Below are 25,069 nucleotides of genomic sequence, written 5' to 3' on the forward strand. Positions count from 1 at the left end.
AGTAAGGCACCCATGAGTGCCCATTTCATCGACCCATTCTTCTTTTTTCTCCATTTCTTATCAGGAAGGTCCTTTTTGAGATTTACTCTACGTGCTAAACCAACTTTGGTCTCTGTTAGTTTTGTCTTTGGCAGGATTCACAAATGAAGCCCGCCTCTGGCTCCAGTATGTCTGGCAGGGGCAGGAAGTGAGGGAGGTCCCTGAAACTCTGTGCTTAATCCCCCTGGTTACAGGAATGCACCCAAAGGTGATTGGCCGGCTGGCTGTCTGTCAAGGACAGCCACCCTGCTGTGTGATTGACAGCTAGGCTGGAATGAATGTGAGAAACCTGCATGAAAGTAGAGGCTTTTTGGCTTGGAAGGCAGGGTCGACCACTGGACGAAGGAATCCAAAGAAGAACTTCGAAGAGACGCCTGCTGCAACTCCTGGACCGTTGGTTTGCCCGGTGAAGCTCTGCTGCTGTGCTGAAGCTCCAAATATGCCTCGACTAGAGAAGCCCTGCAAGGACGACTTCTCCCTTTGAGTTGGTGGGACCAATCAACTCCAAAGTAAGCCCGTCTGGACATCCTCTCGAAGCAGGTTGCATTTCCACTGCAGTCGCTGCTGGAACCGAAGAACCAGGGAGAGGAACGCCAGATTGTGTGCGTTTCTTTTAAGTCAGACCCGAGCGCTAGGCAGATCCTCCGGACTTCCCTGATGCAGGACTGCCCAAGCCCAAGCCACCACAACAGAGTGCTGGACCCCAGAAGCAAGCAAAGTCTGAAGTGGTACCAGAGAACCGCAGTATTGCTATTTGCTGCCCGACGCAAGGAGCTGAAACACCAAAGAACCGCTGAATTTAAGTTTGCCCACTGTTGCCGCCGACTGTCCCATTGCACAGCAGGAGTTCACAGACGTCCTCCCTCTTGTCCCCACGACTGAGGCTCAGGAACAACAGGATCTGCATAGCTGTACAGGAACAGAAGCCAGCTGGAACCATTTCTTCTAACAACAGGTACTGTAAAGTCTAAGAACTTAACTCTTGTTGTGTAACCTTACTTGCTCTCAGTTGAGACCTGTCTTGGTTAACTTGCTGAGTTGCTAAAGCTTTGCCCCTCACAAGCCTCTCACCTTGTGGCCCTTCAAGTGTTCTATTTTCTACAAACATTGTGCAAGACTTTTTACCTACCCGCAAACGAAGATTTTCAGCTCCCCTTGACATTGTGCAATTGACATTAGCTGTCTTGGCTCCCTGAGATACTCTTTACCTCTGACTTTGTGCTTTGGCCTTTCCACCTGGAAGGGGTTAATTTGCTCTGCATTGGAAGGTTTCTAAAAGGTACTTCTCTGTTAACCTTTGTTTTATTCCACTATTCTATCTTTTTCACCAAACTCAGTATTGCCCTAAATGTACCAGTGATAAATCAACCTCCACAGTGTCCTAGCTTTTAAGTCGGCATTGCATTGGTAGTGCTGGTTTGCTAGCTTGAAGCGCAAGAATTTTCTGTGCGCTGGGAACATTGAAATATGAAAATAAGCATCTTTCATATCCAAGATTGCTATGTAGTCCCCCCCGCTTTAGCAGTGGGATTACTTCTTGTAGCGTTGTCATGCAGAATTTTTGTGGCTTTACATAGGTGTTTGCAGGGCGCAGGACTAATACTGGGCGCATTGTTAGATCTTTCTTTGGCACAAGGAAGTATGTTGAATAGATACGCTGGTTTACCGGGTATGCTGGGACGTTTTGATTTAGTCCTTGAGCAGCAGCTTTGCAACCTCTTCTAGAAGGATGCATTGCTCCTCGTTTGTGGTCCATTTTTGGCGGAGAGGATGGTTTGATGGTCGCTGCAGTAACTCCACACAATAACCGCCACCACGGTTGATAACACCCACTTGTCCGATGTGATCCCCAACCATGCGGGGGTGAAGTGTGTAATACGGCCTCCTACTGGAGAGGCATGGGAGGGGACCTGAAGCAGATGGTCATTGTTTCAGAGGTGTTTCTGGAAGTGGAGGACCGACCCCGGCCGCGCGATCTACACTCGCCCCTTTGGAAGCCTTGAGGGGTTTTTGTCCTTGATTGGAACCCCAGGATGAGCTTTGGTTTTGGCTATATCCGGCCCCTTCTTTGCAGGTTTTGTCTTCGAAAGCGACAAAAATAATTTCCGCCTCTTTGGCCTGGTGGTTTATTGATTAGCTGGCCTAATGATTTAAGAGGGTCATACTGTATAAGATTTTAAGACATCCTCAACCACTTTACTGAATAGGACATTCAGTTCGATAGGCATGGAGGAGTTTTGCCTGCATTTCCAGTTTAAATCCCGATTGGCAAAGCCATGTGTTAGGGAGAATTCTCATAAATGTGCTAATTCCCTTCACCTTAGAGACCCCGAGCAACTTTGCTGGATTTTGCGGACTTGATTTTTTACCTGGAGGTGTGAGAGCCTTTTTTCCCACTCTCCCATGTATTTTGATATGTGTTTTACCCGTGTTCTTTGATTATTGTGTTTTAAGACAACTCCATAGGCATCCGATTTTCATGTGTGTTACACAGCACCCTCAGTGCAGTGACACAGGGAAGCCTTTCTAGGCTGTCCCAAGGTTTAAATACCTTCTCTGGGATAAACAACTGTTTCCCAGAGTAAATAAAGTGAAATTGACTTTACTTGTCTTTTTAAATTCCTACACCCAGCACACACTATCTTACAATAGAGTGCTGGAGGGGTTACCTAGTATCCCCTATGTCCAGAAACTTATGTAGCAGTCAAATGCTACCCTTTCCTATCGAAATGGCTGGTGGCAGTGGTTTTACAACCAACTGCCATGATTTTTCCGGACCGCCAACAGCGGTAAATCACGGGAGCAATTATTTTCAAGATGCCGTCTTAGCCCCCTTTGTTTCAACAGGTCCCGGCCTTCTTTTTTTAGCCATTTCTTTTTGGAAGGGTCCTTCTAGAGTTTGTCTCTACGAGCAAAACTATGTTTGGTCCCTTTGTTCCTACGCCGTTGGTGGGCTTCAGGACTGAAAAGCGCCTCTGGCGCCCGAGTGTCTGGGGTGGGCAGGAAGTGCGGGAGGTGCCCGAAACTCCCTGTGCTTAGTCACCTAGGAGACCCAAATGCACTCTAGCGTGATTGGCTGGCTGACTCTCCGGCAAGGACAGCCACCCTGCTGGGTGAGTGGCAGCTAGGCTGGAATGAATAGGAGAAAACTGTTTAAAAGGCGAGTCTCTTGGACTGAAAGGCAGAGTCGACCACTGGAACGAAAGAACCGAAGATGAGCTGGAAGAGGACGGCTGCTGCAACTACTAGGCCCATTGGTTTGCCCGGTGGAGCCCTGCTGCAGGTTCGAATCGCCAAGTTCACCTCGACAGAGAAGCCCTTCAAGGACTTCATCCTTTGAGTTGGTAGGACCAATCAACTCGTAAGCCACATGGATACCATTCTCAGAGCTGGTTAGGATTAACCAGGGAGAAGGACACCAGCTTGTGTGCTTGAAGAACAGCAACCGGAAACGAAGATTTGCCAATTTGCCAGGTGTGTGATCCATCCCTGTGCAGTGCAAGAGTCCCCCCCCCCCCGACGTCCTCCCTCTTGTCCCCACCACTGAGGCTCAGGAACAGCGAGATCTGCCAGGAACAGAAGTATTCAGCTGCATCTTTTTCTTCAATATAAGGTACTGTGAGAACCCGACCGAGAGAACTTAACTCTCACCGCGAAGGTTTGTGGAACTTTGGCAACTTGCAGGCCTAGTGACCCGACATACAAACCTTTCTTCCGTGAACTACTTCCAAGAACCGCGGCAAAGACTTTTCCGTTTTAAATACCAGAACCATTTTTAGTTATACAAGACACTAGTCAATTGACTTTGGCCTACCTATCAAATTGAATCAACTCCTCTGGTGAACTCAAAATATTAGCACTGTTTTAAAGTAACTAATATTCGTTTTATTAACTTCTGCCTTTTTGCTCCTACTTCAATGCTATTTGGATCCGACTTCATGGAGCTCAACTGCTTAGTAATCAGTATTTCAGTATAATTTGTGGGATACTGGTTGCCTCCTTTAGTGAATGCTTTCTAAAAGATAGTGAAATAAATTAATTGGTTTACCAAGAACCTTGGAGTATAAGTGTCTTATCTGAATACTTGCTATTGTAGACCTGTGTGTAAAACCCTTACAAGCTCACATTCCCTCTTGAGATAAGCCTTGCTGCTCAGCTCGCTACCAAAAACTGTATGGTACAGACTTCCACCAAAGGTTGGTTTTGCTTACACCTGTAATCCTAGTTGTGTGTAGTGGGTCCCAGAAGGTACTGCATACAAGCTTTGCCTAACACCATGCATGGCGTTTTAAGAGTGTCCCCTCAGCGATTATTCTGCTCGCATTGTCTGCGGCATCCAAGTTATTTTGCAGTTTGACACCATCTTTCCTTCCCCTACTGCGAGGGACAGTTGCAACTTTAGAGGTTCTGTAGCTGGAAGGCTTGTAAGGGGCAAAGCTGTAAGCAACTCAGCAAGAGCAACCAAGACAGTTCTCAACTGAGAGGAAGTAAGGCAAGTAAGGCTACACAACAAGAGGTAAGTTCTCTTAGACTTTACAATACCTTTTGGTAGAAGAAATGGTTCCAGCTGGCTTCGGTTCCTGTACAGCTCTGCAGATCCTTTTGTTCCTCAGTCTCAATCCTGGGGACAAGAGGGAGGACGTCTGGTGACTCCTGCACTGCAATGGGTAAACTTCAATTCAGCGGACTTAGGTGGTTCAGCTCCTCGGATCTGACAGCAAATATCAACACTGTGGTTCTCGGACACCACTTCAGACTTTCCTCGCATCTGGGGTCCAGCACTGTTGAGGTGGCTCAGGTTTGGTCAGTCCTGCTTCAGGGAAGTCCGGAAGATCTTCCTGGCGCTCAGGTCCGACTTAAAAGCGATCCACTCGATTTGGTGTTCCCCTACCTGGCACTTTGGGTCCAGCAGCAACAATAGCGGAAGTACAGCCAGATCCGAGATGATGTCCAAAAGAGTTCACTTTGGAGTTGGTTGGTCCCACCAACCAAAGGGGAGAAGTTGTCCTTGCAGGGCTTCTCTAGTCGAAACGAATTCAGAGCTTCAGCACATCAGCAGGGCTTCACTGGGCAAACCAACCGTCCAGGAGTTGCAGCAGGCGTCTCTTCCAAGTTCTTCTCTGGATTCCTACGTCCAGTGGTCGACTCTGCCTTCCAAGGCCAAAAGCCTCGCCTTTTTATGCAGGTTTCTCCCATTCATTCCAGCCTAACTTTCAATCCCACAGCAGGATGACTGTCCTTGCCGGACAGCCAGGAGCCCAATCGCCTTTTGGTGCAATTCCTGTAACCAAGGGGATTACGCACAGGGTGTTTCGGGGAGCTCCCTCACTTCCTGGCCCTGCCAGACATACTGGAGCCAGAGGCGGGCTTCACTTGTGAATACCGCCAAAGACAAAACGAACTAAGGGACCAAACCTGGTTTGGTGCACAGAGTAAATCTAAAGAAGACATTTTCCACAAAGAAATGGGGAAATAAGAAGACTGGGCCATTTTGACGAAATGGGCACCCTTGGGTGCTTTACTGCAGCTGCAAATATGCATCCAGCGGTAAATACACACCACAGTAGTTAAAAGTAAACCACTGCCACCAGCCATTCGAGGATAAGGTAACACAAAAATGTTACATGAGAAGCTAGACAAAGGGGACACTAAGTAACCCCTCCAGCACCCTATGGTAAGATCGTGTGTGCTGGTCTAGAAAGTTACAATGTAAGTAAAGTCAATTTCACTTCACTGCTCTTGGAAACAGTTTATCCAAGAGAAGGTATTTAAACCTTTGGGAAATCTGAAAGACGTCCCTGTGCCACGGCACTGAAGGTGCTGTGTGACACAATGTAAAAGATGATGCCTATGGAGTTTGTCAGACTCCACGACCAAAAGAAACAGTGCTCAAGTCATAGCAAAAATACATGAGAGAGTGGGAAAAAGGGGTCTTACTCTCTCCAGGAAAAAAATAAAGTCCTCAAAATCCAGCAAAGGTGCTGGGGGGTCTCTAAAGTAGAGGGGAATTGGCACATTTCCGAGAATTCTCCCTAACAGAAATAGGATGGAAATGCAGATGTGATCAATTAGATGGAAAAAGAAGGATCAAGATTAGAACTACAAATGAAGGGTGGGAGAACAAGGACTGTTAACAGGAGTTGGTTTGAGTTAATTTGGCACAGTAAAGTTCTTACCCAGACTTGGTGACGGCTGCTGAGGGAGCAGGTAACAGGTGAGAACTTTCTCCCCACTTTTCTCGTCATCTTCAGTCTGGAACTTCAGCATGGGCTGCGATTGGTTCTCTGCAAGCCACAGGGCCTTCAAGTTAAGGTTTGTAAGTGCAAATGGCAGGTTTTGCAATCTGAAAGGATATAGGACAGGTTATTCGGGAAGTGACATACAGCTAATGAGCATCAAATATCAAGAACGAGGACTTCCAATCCAACCTTAAGATAATCATAATGAACCTGTGCAAATGTCATTGTACGGTCCCCACTGGTGGTTCAGAAGAAGTAGCAGGAAAGCATTATGTCAGGCAGAATTGCATGCAGTACCGTCTGGGACCACCACATACAATTAGGACTACAGGGGTAAGCAACCTTTGGTATAGGTCTGTACTACACCGTTTTTGTTAACGAGCTGAGCAGCCAGGCTCATCTCAAGAAGGAATGTGAGCAGTACAAGGATGTTACACAGAGGTCTTACAATCACAGCGGTTCAAGTAGACACTTATACTCAAGGTTTCTTGGTAAAACACTTAATTTATTACACAGTCATTTAGAAAACATTCACTTTGTGTATAAGAAGGAGGGAACTTCTTATACACAAACACTTCAATACCAAACCAAGAGGTTTGAGTAAATTGGGCTCCCCTGAAATAGGAGCAAAATGGCATTTCAGTTACTTTGAATGGGAGTAAAAAGTCACAAGTTAATAGAATAGATCACATGCTTTCTTAGGCAGTGCAAATAGTTTCAGTTCACTAGAGGACTCTATTCAGTTCGATAGGCCTAGGCCAAAGTCAATGGGCTAGTGTCTTGGATAGGAAAGAGCAGTTCTTGTAGTAAACGGTAAAGTCTTTGCCAATGTTCTCAGTTTTTACAAAAAAGAATCATATGTTGGGTCACAAGCTGATTAGGCCTGTAAATTGGGAAAGTTTCACGAACTTTCACCGCGAGAGGTAAGTTCTCTCAATCTGGTTGGCACAGTACCTTAATATGAAGAAAAAGATGCAGCTGAAGACGTTGGTTCCTGGCAGTTCTTGCAGATCATCACACTGTTCCGGAGCCTCAGTCGTGGGGACAAGTGGGAGGACATAAGAGGAATCCTGCACTGCACGGGGACAGGTCAAACTAGCTGGCAAAATGGAAGACCTTCGGTTTGAGTAACTGTCGTCAAGCACACAAGCTGGTGTGCTTCCCCCTGGTTAAACCTAACCAGCTCCAAGAATGGCATCCAGGTGGCTTACAAGTCGATTGGTCTCAGCAACTCAAAGGAAGAAATCGTCCCTCAAGGGGCTTCTGTCGAGATGAACTTGGCGATTCGGACCTGCAGCAGGGCTTCACTGGGCAAACCAACGGTCCAGAAGTTGCAGCAGCTCTCCTCTTCCAGCTCGTCTTCGGTTCTTTCGTTCCAGTGGTCGGCTCTGCTTTCCAGTCCAAGAGAGACTCCTTTTAAACAGTTTTCTCCCTTTAATTCCAGCCTAGCTGCCAATCACCCAGCAGGGTGGCTGTCCTTGCACTTTGACGTGATTGGCTGGCTGACTGTCCGGCATTTGGGTCTCCTAGGAGACTAAGTACAGGGAGTTTCGGGTACCTCCCTCACTTCCTGCCCACCCCAGACACTCAGGCGCCAGAGGCGGTCTTCAGTCCTGAAGCCCGCCAAAGGTGTACGTACAAAGGGACCAAACCTGGTTTGGCGCGCAGAGAAACTCTAGAAGGACCTTTCCAAAAAGTAACTTCGAAAAAAGAAGGCCGGGACCTGAAGGGGCTTAACACGCCATCTTGAAAAACACGGTTCCCTCGATTTTTAGCTACCGGTGTTCGCGGTCGGGAAAAATCATGGTAGTACGTTGTAAAACCACTGCCACCAGCCATTTCGATAGGAAAGGGTGGCATTTGACTGCTACATGAGTTTCTAGACACAGGGAATACTAGACACCCCATCCAGCACTCTATAGGAAGATAGTGTGTGTGTGTGTGCTGGGTCTAGGACTTTTAAAAAGACTGGTAAAGTCAATTTAACCTTGCATTCTCTGGGAAACAGTAGTTTATCCCAGAGAAGGTATTTAAACTTTGTGGAAGTCTAAAAAGACATCCCTGTGTTACTGCGCGGAGGGTGTTGTGTAACACATGAAAAGATGCATATCGCGTTCTCTTAAAACACCATAATCAAACACCACAAGAGTAAACCACACATCAAAATACATGAGTGGGAAAAAATGCTTACTCTTTCCAGGTAAAAATATCAAGTCCTCAAAATCCAGCAAAGTTGCTCGGGGTCTCTAAGGTGCAGGGAATTTGCACATTTATGAGAATTCTGCCTAACACATTAACATCCCCTGAGGCGGTTTAAAGACTAAACTAATAGGACAGGCATGAGCTCAAGCAAATTATACCACCTGCACACACTAATACTGGGAACAAATCATGTTTCCTAACAGTAGCAATATTGTATGATAATTCAATTACTGACAATTTCAAAATTTAGAGTTAACTCTGCAGACATTTTTAGGACTGATTTTCTATACTCTGTATCGAATGTCAACCTAGTATTGTGATAGGGACAACTCTGGGGGCTGTAGCCAAACCAGTTCAAGGTAGGTGGACGAGTGGTCTAGGCTAAGTCTCAAGAGGTGGTGAGCTTGTAAGGGGCCATCAATGAGCACACACAATGAGACCGTCAAGAAACACTAAATAAAAATACTTTACTTATGGCCACATAACAGTGAAAAAGTACTAATAGGTAATACTATCACACAACACTCATAACAGACACAATCACTGGAGATGGGCAAAATACATATCAATCCACTGAAAAGGAAGGTACAGAGATTAGTATTAACACTACAGGTCAACAGATTTGCAAGCCTAACTTCAGATGTCCATCCCAATGATGTATGGGGCATTGTGGCCAAAAGTACATCAGAGTTCCATACAGTTTTGTGAAGCTGGAAAAAAATAAAGGTAGTCTCTGGCGTTCAATGAACAGTTCCAAATGTTAGGGGACGAAGTATTCTAACTAACAAACATGTCCCCAACTTTCGGAGTAGTTGTGCGAACAAGCAATGGCAACGTGAAACTATTACTAAAGTTTATAAAAGTTATCCAAACTTCAGAGGGAGTTAGGGGTTCAGTTAAGTATCGCTACAACTCACCCCATATTCCAAACCTTTGTAGGACTTGCCAGGTCTGCTGAAGAGAGCATGAGATTGCTTTTCCCGGCATTAGCCTCAGCCCTTGATCCCCAGGGGTTGCAGGTTTGAGCACTTCTCACTCCCCCCCCCCCCCAGATTCCAGACCTCAACTCAGAACGGCAACATCTGCAGCATGGTAGCCCAAACTGAGCTTGTCAGGCCCAGAGCAGTCGAGAGGCACTTGCAAAGGCTCTTGTTCGTAGGACTCCGAGCAGATGTTGAGAATGGATGTTCCCTCCACTCCAAGGGTGGCATCTCCTGCGCAGGACTACTAGATATCTTTCACAAGACAGGGCTCTACTAGGACAGCAGCAGAAGTTGGTCGCCAGGCCTTCTTCCAACGGTTCTCCAGTCTCCTTGTGGGTCTTGCAGATGGACAGGATTCTTGACTACTTCAGTTTCTTCCAGGATATCTCTAGAGGGGGGCGGGGGGGCGGGTGTGCTCCTATCCAAAAAGCGAGCTAAGAGTCAAATCTGACACTACTCAATGACATATCTGGGCCATAAACACCAGCCATCAGTGCATCAGGACCACTGGCGGCTACATTCATGCATACCACTCAGACCCACTGAAACCAGGTTGTGGATTAGGACCAGCAAGTCCCAACCCACTTCCTGGCAGCAAACACCCATAGCCCTCCACTTGCCCATCAAAAGTCTCTGCTTTCCCAGGCAATGGAAGTCCATATAAAGACTCGTGGCATGGCCAGGTTTGACCACTACCCACAGTTAGTAGCCAACCGCAATAAGGCTAAAACAAAATCCACCAAAATAAAGTAAATGCTGCAACCAACCTGTCCCTTTAGCACACCTAGAGTAGCCGAAAATCCTCTGAGTTAGTCTAAAGCGAAACAAAAGGTGTATCCCATTGTACTATAGTGTAAGATGCATTGTACAATGATAAAAAGTTACCACAATTGGGGGGCGCTGTTGCGCTCAGAGAAGATGGCCGCTTGATCTTCTGCTCCGTTCTGTGAGGCACCGTTTTTGCTGTAATCCTCCTGATTGCCCCTGCGACACGGCCACCCGACCCATCGGAGGGGCTGCTGGTGAGACCTGCTGTCCGAGCGCCGCCCACGGAGCCGCTCCTGCTGCGGAGCTACAACCCATCGTGGGCTGGGCGGGAGCGAGTGCTTCCCCGGCCCCGCTCTTGGTTCCTAGGGATCGCGCTGGTGGTCCGCGGCTTGCGGCCTACTGTGGGGGAGGGGCGTTCTACTCGCTCTGTGCGATCGCCCTCCCCCGCCTGTTACGAGGGCGGCTGGCCTCGTCCTTCGCTTCCAGACAGCACCTGCACTGGACTCCAGAGCGCTCCGCTCCGCTGCCCCATCCTGGGCGTCGTGCGGCACGTCATTGAGCCTCCATTGCTCCGGCTCCGGGCGGTGAGTTGCCCCGGGCCCCGTTCTCCGGTCCTATGCTTCTTCTATCCCTGAGGCCGCGAGATTCGCTCGAGCCCCCTGAAACGCGGTGAGTGCTGGTGTGACCCGCCACCTGTACTGGACACTTGCCCTCGCGGCTAATTGTGTGCCGGCCCGGGGTCCCCCCCCCTTCGGGTCCTCCTCATGCCAACGATGCTGCACCACTAACGTTTTTCCCCGGATCCTTGGCCTGCGGTTGGGGGTTTCGCCGGCCCGATAAATTGTCTCTGGGACAACCTGGGGAGCCTACTCTTGCCAAGCCACCCGTCGGTTGGATCTCCTACCGACCACCAACGTTCCACGTGCCATTGCTCCAGGGCCCCAGTTGCCCTTGACGTCCTCCTCCTACCGACCGCTTTACTGCCTCATACAGGGATATTCCTCTCCACTGGTCTCTCCCCCTGCCACCGCCTCCCCCTCAAGCCTTCTGGATGTGGTAGTCGGAACGTCTATCTACTGTTCTGACACGGAGACAGCCTCAACTGTCTCCCACCGAACCTCCCGACTGGTGGACCTATTGCCAAGGTTGCTCTGGGGTCTCGAATCCCTCCACTTGCCCTCAACGACCTGCACCGTGAGCCACCCGTCTCACTGCCTCATATGGTGGTGGTCTCCTGTACTATATCAACATTTACGACCCCGGCTACTTCTGCCTCTACCGCTGGTCATTGCCACTTGGGCCCGGACCCCCCTACAGAATTTCCAGTGAATTATTTGGGATAGCTTGGTGTTCGCCGGCTCCTGCGTGGTCTGGCTGGGCCGTGGGGCCCCCCCCATCGGAGACGCCATACTCCTTCCTTCCTGGTGCTCTGCTCGAGCCCCGCTCATAAGCTTCCTTGTCGATCCTGGTGTCTCCCATTGTGGCCCTACCCTCTCTCCTGCCTGGGCTTCTGGACTTAAGTTTTCCCCCCCACCGGCAACATGTCGACACGAACCGGCAAGAAACAATCCTCTATCAATATTTTCACGAAACCCTCGGGGGGCCCCGGAGCGGAGGTATCTTCACAGGAACCCTCCCCCTCACTGGTGCTGGAACCATCCGACTCCCAGAAAATGATGGAGTTTATCCGAGAGGGGTTCACCGCAATTCATAGTAAACTGGATGACATGAACGGCACGATATCCTCCATTAAAGCACATATGGAGAGAACTGATGGTCGTGTTGCCGAGATTGAGACACGGGTGAGCACCGCCGAGGACGGTCTGGGTTCCCTTCGTGCGGAGGTCTCCACGCTATCCGCCCGCGTTACTAAGGTGGAGAGGAAGAATGAGGACCTCGAATCCCGCTCGAGGCGCAACAACCTCCGCATAATCGGGGTGCCAGAGGATGGTATACATGAACCCATGGAGGATTACGTGGAGGGCATGCTACTCCAACTCCTTGACTCCCCTAAACTCTCCCCGCAGTTTGCGATCGAGAGGGCCCGCCGTTCACTCACGGCGAAATCCAAACCTGGAGCACCCCCACACCCGGTTATAGCCAGGGTCTTGAATTTTCGCGACCGCGATGCCCTCCTGAGGGCGGTGAGGGCCAAGGGGGACCTTCTCTTAGGCGCAGCCAGGATCCACCTATATGCAGATTTCTCGGTGACGGTTCAGCGTGAGCGCAAAACCTTTCTGGCGGTGAAGAGGAGACTACGCGACCTGCAGGTTAAATATGCCATGTTGTATCCCGCTAAACTGCGTATCGAGCATACAAACCGGGTTTACTTCTTCACGCTGCCTGAAGAGGCATCCAGGTTCATAGATGAACACTTTCCCGGCTGAAATGTACTTGTAACAGTCACTGACGCTGGCTCGCCACAGCTTGTACTAACTGTTGAATGGACGCCGCCTTATCCTGCCTTAGATCTTATCTGGACTTCCGTCACTCCGACACTACCTGATGTGGTTCCTATGTAGTGTCTTGGTCGCACATGTAACAAAAATGTTATTGTCATTGCCATTTCTCACTGTTGTTGTTGCCACCTGACTCACTGACCTATCAGAATATGGCCGGGCTGCTGGGCAATCGCTTGCTCGGCCCGACCCTCCCCTTGATGGGCTTATGGATACCCGCTACATGCTTTTTTCCCCCTTGCTCATTTGTCTTTAGGGTTCTTTCTCAGTTCCTGTAGTTGAGCTAATACGCTATCTCGGTCCAGTGGATCGGATATATACATTTTCACTCCCGTTCTTTTGGTTCATTACCTGTTGACCATGCCCGCCCCTTCCCCCTTGGGACCTCCCCTAGGTGGGAACAGGTATTATTGTTAGGCATTATGTTAATCCTAAAATTGCCTTATGGTTCGGAGCATCGCCGCCAGGCTGGTACACAGGCCCCCCAGGCGTCGATGCCATTGTGTTGGTTCTGGTTGTTTGGGTGTAGGTTGATCATCCCTTCGTTTGGGGGAGGGATGGGAGAGGGGGGATTGGGGTTATATGTTAAAAACAGCTTGGTAGTCGCAGAAAGGGCAGAGTCCGAAGCATCATGGTCCCGTCGGCGATTTAGATCAGTCCGCACTGGGCACCGTCCATGGGAGGCACATTTCCACCCACCCGTATTTTTCTATGACTATCCCTGGAGGTTTGAGTGAGGAAACCCTGACATTTATGAGCTGGAATGTACGGGGACTGGGTAATTACAAGAAAATGAGGCTACTACAACTTCAGGCCGAGCGACATGGAACTAAAATCCTCTTCCTTCAGGATACGCATGCATGCACAGAGTACTGTGAAAAATGTGCTAAAACATGGGGTCCCCAAAGGTACTTTACCACCTATTCTACCCAGAGCCGCGGGGTTATGACCCTTATTCACAGAAGCCTTAGATTCACCCCCATTGCTACGATTATCGACCCCCTGGGCAGATACGTGCTACTCCATGGTACCCTACAGAATAGGGAAGTTGTCCTGCTAAATATATATGGTCCCAACATGGATGATCCCGAATTTTACTCTGACCTCTTAACTCTCTTAGATGGCTTCCCTCTGATACCGATTCTCTGGGGAGGCGATTTCAACACTATATTCGACGTGGATCTTGACAGATCTGGCTCCAGACCCCGTCAACTCTCCAGAGCTGCTTACACTACACTCTCCTCTCTTCCCCGCTTGGCCCTGTTTGACGCATGGAGGCTTCTCTACCCTGATTCCAACTCTTATTCCTTCTATTCCGCGGTTCACGATTCCTTTTCTCGGATTGACAGATGGCTGGTCTCCGATGGGCTAATAAGGAACATATCTGGTATGGCAATCCTCCCCAGGACCCTATCGGATCACTCCCCTGTGACCGTTACCTTATGCTGGGGCCCGGATCGGGATCGAACCAGATATTGGAAAATGAAGCCACATTCCCTCCTTGATCCGGTCTTTAGCTCTGAGATGGAGTCGGCGATCGAGGAGTTCTTCGAGATCAACACCAACTCCGTTGTCTTCACAGGCCACTCTCTGGGAGTCCTTTAAGGTCTACATCAGAGGTATTGCCCTCTCCAAGGAAAATGGTATCCTTAAAACTATTCGTAGGGAAATCGCCGAGAGCGAGGCCACGTTATCCTCGCTGGAGGCTCAGTATTCTCTAGACCCAACCCCTGTAACCCTCGCGCTAATTGGCACGGAATTGGACACCTTCCGTGCCCTCGCGGACCGCGAGCTGAGGTTTCTCGATAATCCCGGGCGGGAGAGGAGGTATGGTGAGGGTGAACGCCCTGGCCGTCTCCTAGCTAGACTCCTCCGCCATGAGTTTGGTTCCCCACCCATTCCCGGAATTCAGAGACCTGATGGATCCCTGGCCACCTCCCCTGGAGATGTCAATGCGGAATTCCTTTCCTTCTATCAATCCCTATATGCACACTCTGACAGCGCCACTGCTGCAGAGATCGATGCTCATCTTGATAAACTCCCCCTCTCGGTCCTCTCTCCTGACACCATCGGATCCCTCGAGAATCCATTCACCCCTGAGGAGTTCTCGGATGCTATAGACTCTCTATCTTCGGGTAAAGCCCCAGGCGCGGATGGTATTCCTGTTGAGTTTTATAAACATTTCAAATCACTCCTACTCCCTCGTCTGGTTGCTCTCTGGGAGGAGTCGGTGGAGGCGGGCCAGTTTCCCCCCTCACTCCGCGAAGCCACCATAACAGTCCTACTAAAACCCCCACTCAATGCGGCTCTTACCGCCCGCTCTCATTGATCAATTGCGACGTTAAGATTTACGCAAAATTACTCGCTCTACGACTGGTCCCCTACATGCCACATCCACCCTGACCAGGCGGGGTTCATCCCGGGCCGCTCCACCTCCTTGAACTTGAGACGCCTTTTTAATATTATAAGTAGAGTGAACCCGGGTGTGCACGCGGTGGCCGCGACACTAGACATGCAAAAAGCTTTTGATTCGGTCTCGTGGAGCTACCTTTGGCGGGTACTCGACAAATGCAAATTTGGCCCCACCTTTGTATCCTGGGGTCAAGCTACTTTACTCCAACCCCGTTACCAGAGTTCGTACTGAGGACCGTTGCTCCCCCCTTTTCCATATAGCTAGGGGCACCAGACAAGGCTGCCCCTTCTCGCCCTTAATCTTCGCTGTGGCAATGGAACCGTTTGCGGATATGCTTCGCCAAAACCATGCGCATAGGGGTCTACGCACTGCCGGTTCCTCAGATATAGTCTCTCTATATGCGGATGATGCTCTTCTCTATATTCGCTCCCCCGAAATTAACCTAGCCCCAATACTGGGAGATATTGCTCTCTTCGGACGAATCTCTGGTCTCACGGTGAACTGCTCTAAATCAACCCTCTTTCCGCTCACACCCAGCACACTCCCCCCTCCCGATACCATGGGATTTGCATGGGCCCAATCTAGATTCACCTATCTGGGCGTAGTGGTGTCACGTCATACTGAGCGGGTCTTGGAAGATAATTATCAGACATACCTCACAAACCTTATGATAAAAATACAGGGCTGGAACAAACTTCCGATTTCACTGGCGGGTAGGATGGGGGTACTGAAGATGGTGGTACTTCCCCAACTCCTGTACAGATTTGCTAATATTCCGTTGTGGCCGGGAGCTGACTTCTTTCAGGCATTGACACGCACCCTTAACTCCTTCCTCTGGCACTCTGGTGCGGTCCGCCTTAAGCTCAAGACCCTCTCTGCCCCAATGGAAGCTGGCGGCTTTGGGGCACCAGACTTCCTCAAGTACTGGCTGGCGGCTCAACTCCAACACACTGCACATTGGTTCAATATATCGGACCCCCCACCCCATGTCAGACTGGAAAGGCTGTCAGTTAGTGATCGCGACATCCGATCTCTGTTATTCTTACCAATGCCAGTGGTATCGGACTCACTGGATCCAGCGACATGCACATCCTTGGCCTTATCCAAATCTTGGCAAATACTGGGCACCGCCCATCCCTTTCACGGTAACTTCCCAATTTGGAATTTCCTTCCCGGGGTCCCACGAGTCCCTCCCTCCGTGGTTCGCACATGGGCCGAGGCGGGTTATGAATTGCTGCGTGATATATTCGAACAGGGTAATTTTATAGAATGGCCTGACCTCCCGCCCCCCCTTAGACGAAGACCCTCTGTCTGGCTTCAATATTCATCCCTCCGTAGAGTACTCAAGCACAAGTACACATGCTTCCCAACACTGCCACCTGATGAACCTGCAATCGCCGAACTCTCCTCACCTGACCCTATGAGGGGCAAAATTTCCAGACTATACACCTTGCTTCAAACCAGAACACCCCCTACATTCTCCAAACTACGGCGCTCCTGGGAGACAGATCTCGGCCTTGAGATGACCGATGAGCGTTGGACCCACATGTGTGCACGGATCCATGGGGTTTCCTTCAACTCCCGGTTCAAACTAATCCAATTCAAGGTGCTCCACAGGTACCACTACACCCCGACCAGGCTACATCGCATCTCGGGCGACTCCTCCCCTAGGTGCCCTAGATGCGGCTATGAGGATGCCGATTACATCCACATGATCTGGTCATGTCCCCGACTCACTCAATTCTGGATCTCAGTGCGCTCCACTACATCGTCCATTCTCGAATCCCCCATCTCTCCATCCCCAATGAAATGCCTATTCCACGATTTCCCCGAGCTCCGCCGTGACTCCAGAAAACTGGCTGGCCTCTGTATGCTACTAGCTGTACGTACAATTCTACTTTGCTGGCTACGGCCTATCACCCCCACCCACACGCAGTGGCTCAGAGCAGTTACGTGGGCCTCCGACACCGAAGAGTCCTGGGCGGTTCAACAACCCGCCTGCTCCAGATCTAGAGACATCTGGCTGAAGTTCCGCTCATTCATGTCCTCCACTGACACCGACTCAGATCCTGCATCCTCAGCTCCCTCTCCAAACTCAACCTTAGTTGGTCCCTGAGCTGTCTTTCATCTACCTTCGCTCCGACCTTCTATGGGTCCCCCGGGTGCATATGTCGATCCCCTTTCCTTTATGTACCCCGTTTAGATGTACTGTATGAATTGATGCCGATAGCACTGTCTTGATTCCAAATGCTCTATTGTTACTCACCTGTATCTGTGTTGCCAAGCTGAATGAATAAATAAAAGTTTAAAAAAAAAAGTTACCACAATTGGCAACAACTTAAGCAGACTAAGGGAAACAATGTTTCCCAGTACTGACAGCCTGAAGGATATCCCAGTTTCTCCATGACAACTGAGTAAAAGCCAGTGTAGTGAAGATTAAGGCTTCACTGCACAGAAAAAAGAGGTCAGATACGAAAATGAAAGAAAAAAAGTTTAGGGGTTCTTAGAAATTGAAGAAAACGTGCTGTAACGAGAAATCTTTCCTAACGACATCAGTCTGGGCCTTGCCTGCGCTGGCCTGCCCTGTCCTTGGTACTGATTTTGCATATGTCGTTGAGACCTTTGTCTGGCTTCTTTAAGAGTCTCCCCTCTTGATTATCCAGTCAGTGTTCCCCTGGCTTTGTTTGTCCCCCCACCCCCTTTCCTTCCCTGTGCACTGAGACCCACGGGCGTGTTGTGCTTTATAAAACGTTAGTACTAATAATAAATGGCAAGTCTGAGTGCCTCAATTGTGACAAAACACGAAAGTTTGCGATTCTGATTTTTGATTGAACTTCACAAACGTAGACTAAAATGTTGAGACGGGCACGTTTACACTCTGGAATGAACCACACATCACTGGGGCTAGATTAGATTCACACGCAGACATAGGTTGGCTACATCGTTACTCTGAGCACTGAAATAAACTTGTGTGTCACAATCAAGCCCGGCATGTATCCCTCTTTGTAGCGGTTAGGACGGGAGGACTAACTACATGTTACGGAGATGGACAGAGGGTGAATAGAGGGAAGAGTACTTTGTACAAAAAGTACAGTAGTCACTATGGTAACATGTTCTTACTACTACTTCCCATCCCTTTTGCTCCACATGTATGGGGCAGGTCCAAGCTATACTCTACACCCTGGCTAGAAGGAACCTAAACTTTAGCAGAGGTCTGCCTGGCAAAAGGGAGCATCTGCTTTAGAGCTGCTGTCCAGGGAATGGCATGCAATCCCATAGGAGTGATCATTTATTGTAGCTCATAAGAGTGCTGGAGGACACAATCCGTCTTGCTATAGTAGCTTTTGCTGCTTGCTTGCCCAGCCGAGGATCTGCAAATGTGACAAAAATGTGTGTCCGAATGTTGGAAAGGGGTAGCTCCCCCCCCAGGCAATTTAAAGTAAGACTATATGCATTTGAGACATAATGCAGTGGCCGAAGTGGGCGGGAGCGGTGCTCCTCTACTTACTTTAAGTTTTACTGCTCCTATACTTTTATTTTAAAAATAAACTGTTTGTGAATGGTTTAGTTTTAAAATAAAAGTGTAGTAAGAAGTTGAAACTTTCACTTCAGTGCACTGTACCAAGCATTCTCCTAAAAAGCAGGCGCATGTGTTTGGGGGTTTGCATTGTGAGTGGGAGGAGTACTGGCAATGGGGTTTGTGAGGAGCGGGGGCAGGCCAGTAGGGAACATAGTTCCACTACTTCTTTTCGTACACTTCGACCACTGACATTATGATGAACCAGGCCAGCAGCACTGTATGCAAATATAATCAATTATGGTGCCTCCAAGGGTGTGGGCAGCATCGCTATGTTGTGTAGATATTAATAATCCTAGAAATGAGAAGGCATACATGGTAAGGGCAGCAGTACATGCACTAGGCCCAAATTCAGCCGGTTACAGAAATCTCCAGTCATGCCTGACCTCCGATGAGGATAGTTTGCAACCCCACCCGCCACAGAGCTTATTCATTTTTCTTGAAAGTGTTACAACAATGTGTTTTTTACCCAAGAAGAATGTGCCCCACAAGGCTCCGATCAGAGGCCGGCACCTGGTGTGCATGATTTCTCACTTTGGCCAAAGCATGACCCCGGCCCATTCCCAAGTGACCACGAGTTATAGCCCATATAACTGACTGAACCATAAGATCCCTGAATTCCATGACACCAGCTGCCCTTTGGCCACCAACCCCAGAGTAATAAGTCTTGAAATGTTCAAAGAAGATGGACTGGGTGTGTCGTTGAAGCGACAATCATGTGATTTGTATTGCGAGATGGTGGGAGGGATAAATTATAGTTCAAAACGAGGACGGAGACCTTGGGGCAGCATGGCGCGGAGGGAGTAATTGAAATGTGTGTGTGAAGGTTAGTGTGTCCTGGAACCTCCTGTGCGTCAGTCTTAAGGCCTGCCAGTGTAAAGTGAGCGATAAGTAAGCTGCATAGTAGGAGTGTAACTTTTCTGACCTTCGACATGAGAAGATGAGGCCTGCAGCACCCACGTGATGGAAGACGGCTGGGCTGGTCCCAACAAACTGCCATCCCATATAAATAAAGGCAGCGCCTGTATAGGGTCCATCCAATCTGCCGCGCAGGTTTTTACTGTATGTATTGCGTCATGTATGACAATATTTTGCTTTATACGTTTCTGCTTATACCTCTCTTTGGCAGAACGTTTTTGGCAGCAGAGTTCTCTGCTGGTGCTCTCATCTGCACACTAGATTAAACTAGATATCCTTACAAGATCAACTTCGGCCTTTCTTCCCTAGAGGGTTGTATCTTCTCTGGTGTGAGCGTTCAGGGACTTGCTTTCAATAAGAACTTCAAGGTCTAGTCCTTTGAGATAGAACCTCAGGGCTTCACGGCCATGCACACAGCGAGCAATTCGACCTTCCCCGTTTTGAAGATCATGGAAGAATATGGTAGAGATTTCTTGATTCATGTTCAACTCCAACAAAACATTTCTTTTTAGGAATCAAGGGGGTGTTTTGAGAACCACCTTAACCCAATGAACAGTAATATACAGGTCCTCCGAAGACAAGGCCTGCAACTCACGGATCCTGCAGATTGATTTTATAGCTACCAGGATGCTGTTTTCCGTGAAACAGAGGCAATACGTTCAAAGGGTTAATGGGCCAAAGTTTAAGTGCGACACTGGATTTGGTCTACGCATAGGTGGAAACGAGCACACGAGTCCCAAAAACCTTTTTTTGATGAGTTAAATAGCGTTATGGCTCAATCGACAAAGTTTCTGCAAGAGGACGGATGGTCCCCGAGGGAACCAGGATTCACAAAAAAGTCAAAATATCCACAGCAGCTTGGATTCGATATTGGGCCCTCTCAAGCATCCTGTGACAGAACCTCAGCCACCTAGTGGAGCCTTTCCTAGCAGCCTCTAGGGTACACAGGTTTTCCTTTTATAGACCCAAATGTCACTTCTTAAGGAGTCAGAGCACCTAAGAAAGCGATTGAGGGGAGTGATACCACACTATTCCCACTCTTGATTGTGAAGGAGACAAGGCAGGGACGCGAGACACGTGATCCAGATGTCATATGCAAGAGGTCAGAAAGCCAGTGTCTCTTCAGCTAGTTAGGAGCCATCGGGAGAATCAGGCAACTCCAAGACATTCCAAACTTTGCTGCACTGCGGGTTTCAGTTGGGGGCTGGGGGGGGGGGGGGGGAGAGTGTGGAGTGATGCATAAGCTGACAAGATTATACCAATGGATCAACAGAGCTTCCATCGATCCCAATGGATCCACAGCGCTTCTGTCGATCCCAATGTATCCTTTAAGTCCAGGAGGCTTACAGTTGGTGTTGAGATGGATTTCTAAGGTCATCTCAAGGGGAGAGGGTGGTTTGCGGGGTTGGGAGGGGGTTGAGGGGGGACTTTGGGGGGCCACCCAAGTTGTGGTGAACTACTAAGACACCAAGAAGTTAGCCAAAACCCAACCAAGAAAGGTGCATGGGCAGTCAAGGCTTAGTCTCAGGAAAGTGCAAGAATAGTCTAGGGCTATAGAGTCCACACATGGCAACACAGAATAATTCACGTTTGATAGCAAATTTAGAAAACAGTGATTTATTAGGCTTTTAAAAACCACACTAGAAGATGAAAATCTCAGCTAAGTAATACAAATCATACAGATCATACATTACTCACCGTAATCATATTTCTGATGCGGGTATCTGTTTAGATTCACATGCTATGCATAGGCCGACATCTAGTGGTAGTCACAGATACATTTTTTGGTTTTTCGAAATCCGAAAAGCGACGTTGACTGGGCATGTCAGTAATATTATCCCTAGTGTGAGGTCCATTGTACCTATGCTCCTTCAAGCGTGGAGTTCCCTCAGATTGTTTTGTTTCTGACATAAGGTAGCATGAAGTGTAGCATGCATACAGATGTAATAAAGCAGGTAAGAGTAGATAAGCCATCAAAAAATATATACACCTTGTACTCCATAGGGGAGGAAGGGTGGGCACATGTAAATCGAAGCAGATACAAGCATCAGAAATATGATTACGGTGAGTAATGTATCCCTTCTGAGGCTCGTGTATCTGCTTAGATCACAGGCTATGCATAGATTAGCAAGCAGTATCTGGAGAAGGAGGTGGGTTGTGAGAAGGTAAAGCAGCAAATAGATGTTTTAGCGCCACTTGTCCCACCTGGGAATCTGCTTTAGAATTTGGGTCAATGCAGTAACACTGAGTAAAGGTATGCATGGAACTCCAGGTAGTTGCTTTGCAAATGGTGTCTAGAGGGATGTTTGCAATACATGCCAAAGTAGCATGTACTTTGGTAGAGTGAGCAATTGGTGTGAAAGGCAGGTTTTTTTTTTGTATTGGGAATAGTAGAGCCGTATGCACTTAACTATCCATTTAGAGATGGCGTTCTTTGAAATGTGATCACCTTCCCTGGCAGGTGCTTTGGAGACAAACAGTTGATCAATTTTCCTTAGTGGTTTTGTCTTGTTTACATAGTATTCAATGGATTGTTTAACATGGAATTTAGATATGAATTTAGGTGAAACCCTAGGGTGTGTTCCAAGTGTCCTTGTGGTTGATAAAAAAAAGGGTCTTGCAATGACAGTGCTTGTAGCTCACTGACCCGTCTTATAGAGGTGGTGGCTACTAAGAAAGCTATTTTGTAAGTTAAGTGTCTGAGGATGGATTTGTGCATAGGCTCAAAGGGGGAGGGGGGGGGACCATGAGCTTTGTAAAAGAAGGCATGGCATCAACAGTTCGACACAATTGACCACAGTTCAGGGGTGTTTATTGACCTTCAAATAAGGGTGTGATAAATGCCTATCTAATCCTAGATCTGCAGATGGGAGCAAGCTACGACCATCAAACAATAATAACAGTCCTAGTCGTGTCAAAATAAAAGGGCCTATTAAAAAAATAAACTATTACCACTAAATACAAATAGTGTGGGAAACCAGGTTATGGAAAAGAAAAAAGTATTCAAAATGATATGTCAGGATGTCCCTTCCACACATTTTCAGCACAAGATAAGCGGTTCACTCGAGCTTAACAATCTCTGGCTTCTTTAGCACGAGGATGCAGTTCAAGCAATGGCATCAGGGCCTTCGAAAAACAAGTCTCCTTGTTCTAAAAAACTCGAGGGCCTGATGTAACTAAATAAACCAGCTCCTTTCCTCTTTAGATTTTCACAAGTATTTGCTTTAGGTGATTCACTGTTAGGCAAGATTGTATGCAGTAACCCTGTGGAAGACTACACCAGTCTTGTCCTCTTGGTATTAGGTAACCCACCTATTGGTATAGGTCTGTAATACATAAGTTGGTAGAGTAACTGAGAAGCCAGATCTCAAGAGGGGGTAAATGTGAGCTGTAGAGCTGTAGCATCGAAATCCACGGATACAAGTATCCAAATAACACTTACACTCACGGTTTTCTAGTAAAATTATTTATTTAACGGTCAGTTTTAAATAAGCCTTCTTTAAAAAGGGCAATGTGCAACAATGAAAATACACTTCATAACACTTCCTCAGATTTAAGATAAGCAAATAGATACTCTTTAGAGATGCTTCATACACACTCCCTACAGCCTGAGGAGACTTCCATCACTAGGACAGTATTGGCATTTATATAACCCGCCAGAGGTAGGTTTCAGTACTGAAGCCCACCAAAGGCTAAACAAAAGGGTTGAACTTGGTTTGGCGCACAGAGTAAAATCCAATAAGGACTTAATTAACAAGAAATGGTGAAAAAAAGACCAGGCCATTTTGACGCAATGGTAACCCAGGGGTGCTCTACTGCAGCTGAGGATCCAGCCTGCTGTAAAAATGCACGATGGTAGGAAAATTAAACCACTGCCACCAGCCATTTAAATTAGTGAGGGTAACAAAAAATATTACATGAGTAAGTAGGAAAAGGGGCTTCTAAGTAACCCCCCCAGCACTTCCACATAAAATGGGGTATGCTGAACCTACAAAGGAAAAAAAAGGTAAGCAAAGTCAATTTCACTTTACTACTCTCGGGAACAGTAAACCTTATGAGAAATCCAAGGGACTGCTCTGTGACACTGCACTGAAGGTGCAGTGTGTCACAATACAAAAGGTAGATGCTTATGGAGTTTGTCAGACTCTAAAAGCAAAAGAAACCCGGAGTCCAAATCAGATCAAAAATACAGGGGTGAGAAAAATGTCTCATTCCAGGATTAAAATTAAAAGTTCTAAAGTCCAGCAGAAGAGCTGGGGGTCTCTAAGGTTGGAGGGAATTGGCACAGAAAGAATTCTCCCTAACAACTATTCACGCTGGATCCCCCTCAGCCAGGCTCAGATGCCTTTAGCACAATGTTCGTCACTTTGGATCCCCCTCATCCGGGTTCAGATCCCTTCTATACAATGCTCGTAGGATATTCCTTTTTCGGGTGACTCAAGGTTCACCCCGGATACCCCTGAGCCGGGCTCAGATCCCATTAACACAATTAGTCTCCCTCTGTCAGACTCGGACCAATGTCAAGTTTACATCAAGTGTCAAAGACTTTTAAATGTGCACAGGGTTTGGCTTGACCCGTTGCAGGACCACTTCGATGTCTCAATTCATTTTTATTTAACGTTCATTACCTTTCAGTTGGATACCTAACAGAGACCTTCGAATGCCGAACCACTGCGTACGTTATTGTATCTTAGCTTCAAAGTTCAGTCACTCTTATACTGTTTAAATTATATTTACAATGCTTGCCACATATACTTCATATGATGTGCTCTTCAATTATTCTTTATACAATGTTTCCACTTGCAACCTTGGTTTCCACACAGACCGGTCTGGTATCAGACTCCCCCCAACTCACCGGCTGTGCGGACTTCACTGGTACTGTTTTGTTGTAGGAGCCAAGGACAATACCCCAGCGGCAAACGCCTCACCCCACCGTAACTGTGCACCTCCGACACAATGCAGGATTCTTCAACTTTAATTCCATGTCTTACGTTTCCTATTATCGAAGGCTCATTAAAGATACAGTCTTCCGGTGAAAAGGTCAGGGGGACTTCCCTCCTTGCAATCCTCCTCGGTCTCACCGTCTTTCGCCTCATATTAAACTGACATCTTGGACCTGCAGCTTCCTTGTGTGCTTTGTCTTGCTCATAGTGGGCTTTTGTGCTCCGCCTTTTATTCATTGGGCGGGGGGAGGGGGGGGGGGGGGAGTATGATGAAGTCAGGTGTGTGTAATGATCAGTAATGCCCTGACCCTGCCAGACCACTATAGTGGGAAATGTCAGGTATACGGCTCAGGTGTTAGTTCGTTTTCCCTCACAGTGAGTTGTCAGGGAGAATGTGTTAATGTCAGAAAAGGTGTCTCACCCACTAGTCCCCGGGAATCTGTCAACCAGGTGGCCAGGACACGGCCATCGCTTTTGGATTCAGTTCCTGGGGGTGGACCACTGCTGGAGGAAACCTGGGTGAGGGGT

The 25,069-nt window shown here is 48.1% G+C and overlaps 1 protein-coding gene across 27 annotated transcripts in view; it reads right to left on the reverse strand.

Annotated features, from left to right (window-relative positions):
• Positions 1-25,069, reverse strand: part of SCRIB (scribble planar cell polarity protein) — a 1,329,907-nt gene that overhangs the window by 832,432 nt on the left and 472,406 nt on the right. For all 27 annotated transcript variants that reach the window (XR_011278687.1, XM_069621824.1, XM_069621823.1 and 24 more), the window contains exon 11: positions 6,216-6,382. Coding sequence is in view for 26 of the 27 variants with exons in the window: in XM_069621824.1 (XP_069477925.1) it covers positions 6,216-6,382 (167 nt within the window). In the remaining variant the exon portion in view is untranslated. The remainder of the gene's footprint in view (positions 1-6,215; positions 6,383-25,069) is intronic.

This window comes from Ambystoma mexicanum, chromosome 5q, assembly GCF_040938575.1.
Source record: "Ambystoma mexicanum isolate Mex_15411 chromosome 5q, UKY_AmexF1_1, whole genome shotgun sequence".
In the NCBI taxonomy this organism is placed as follows: Eukaryota; Metazoa; Chordata; class Amphibia; order Caudata; family Ambystomatidae; genus Ambystoma; species Ambystoma mexicanum.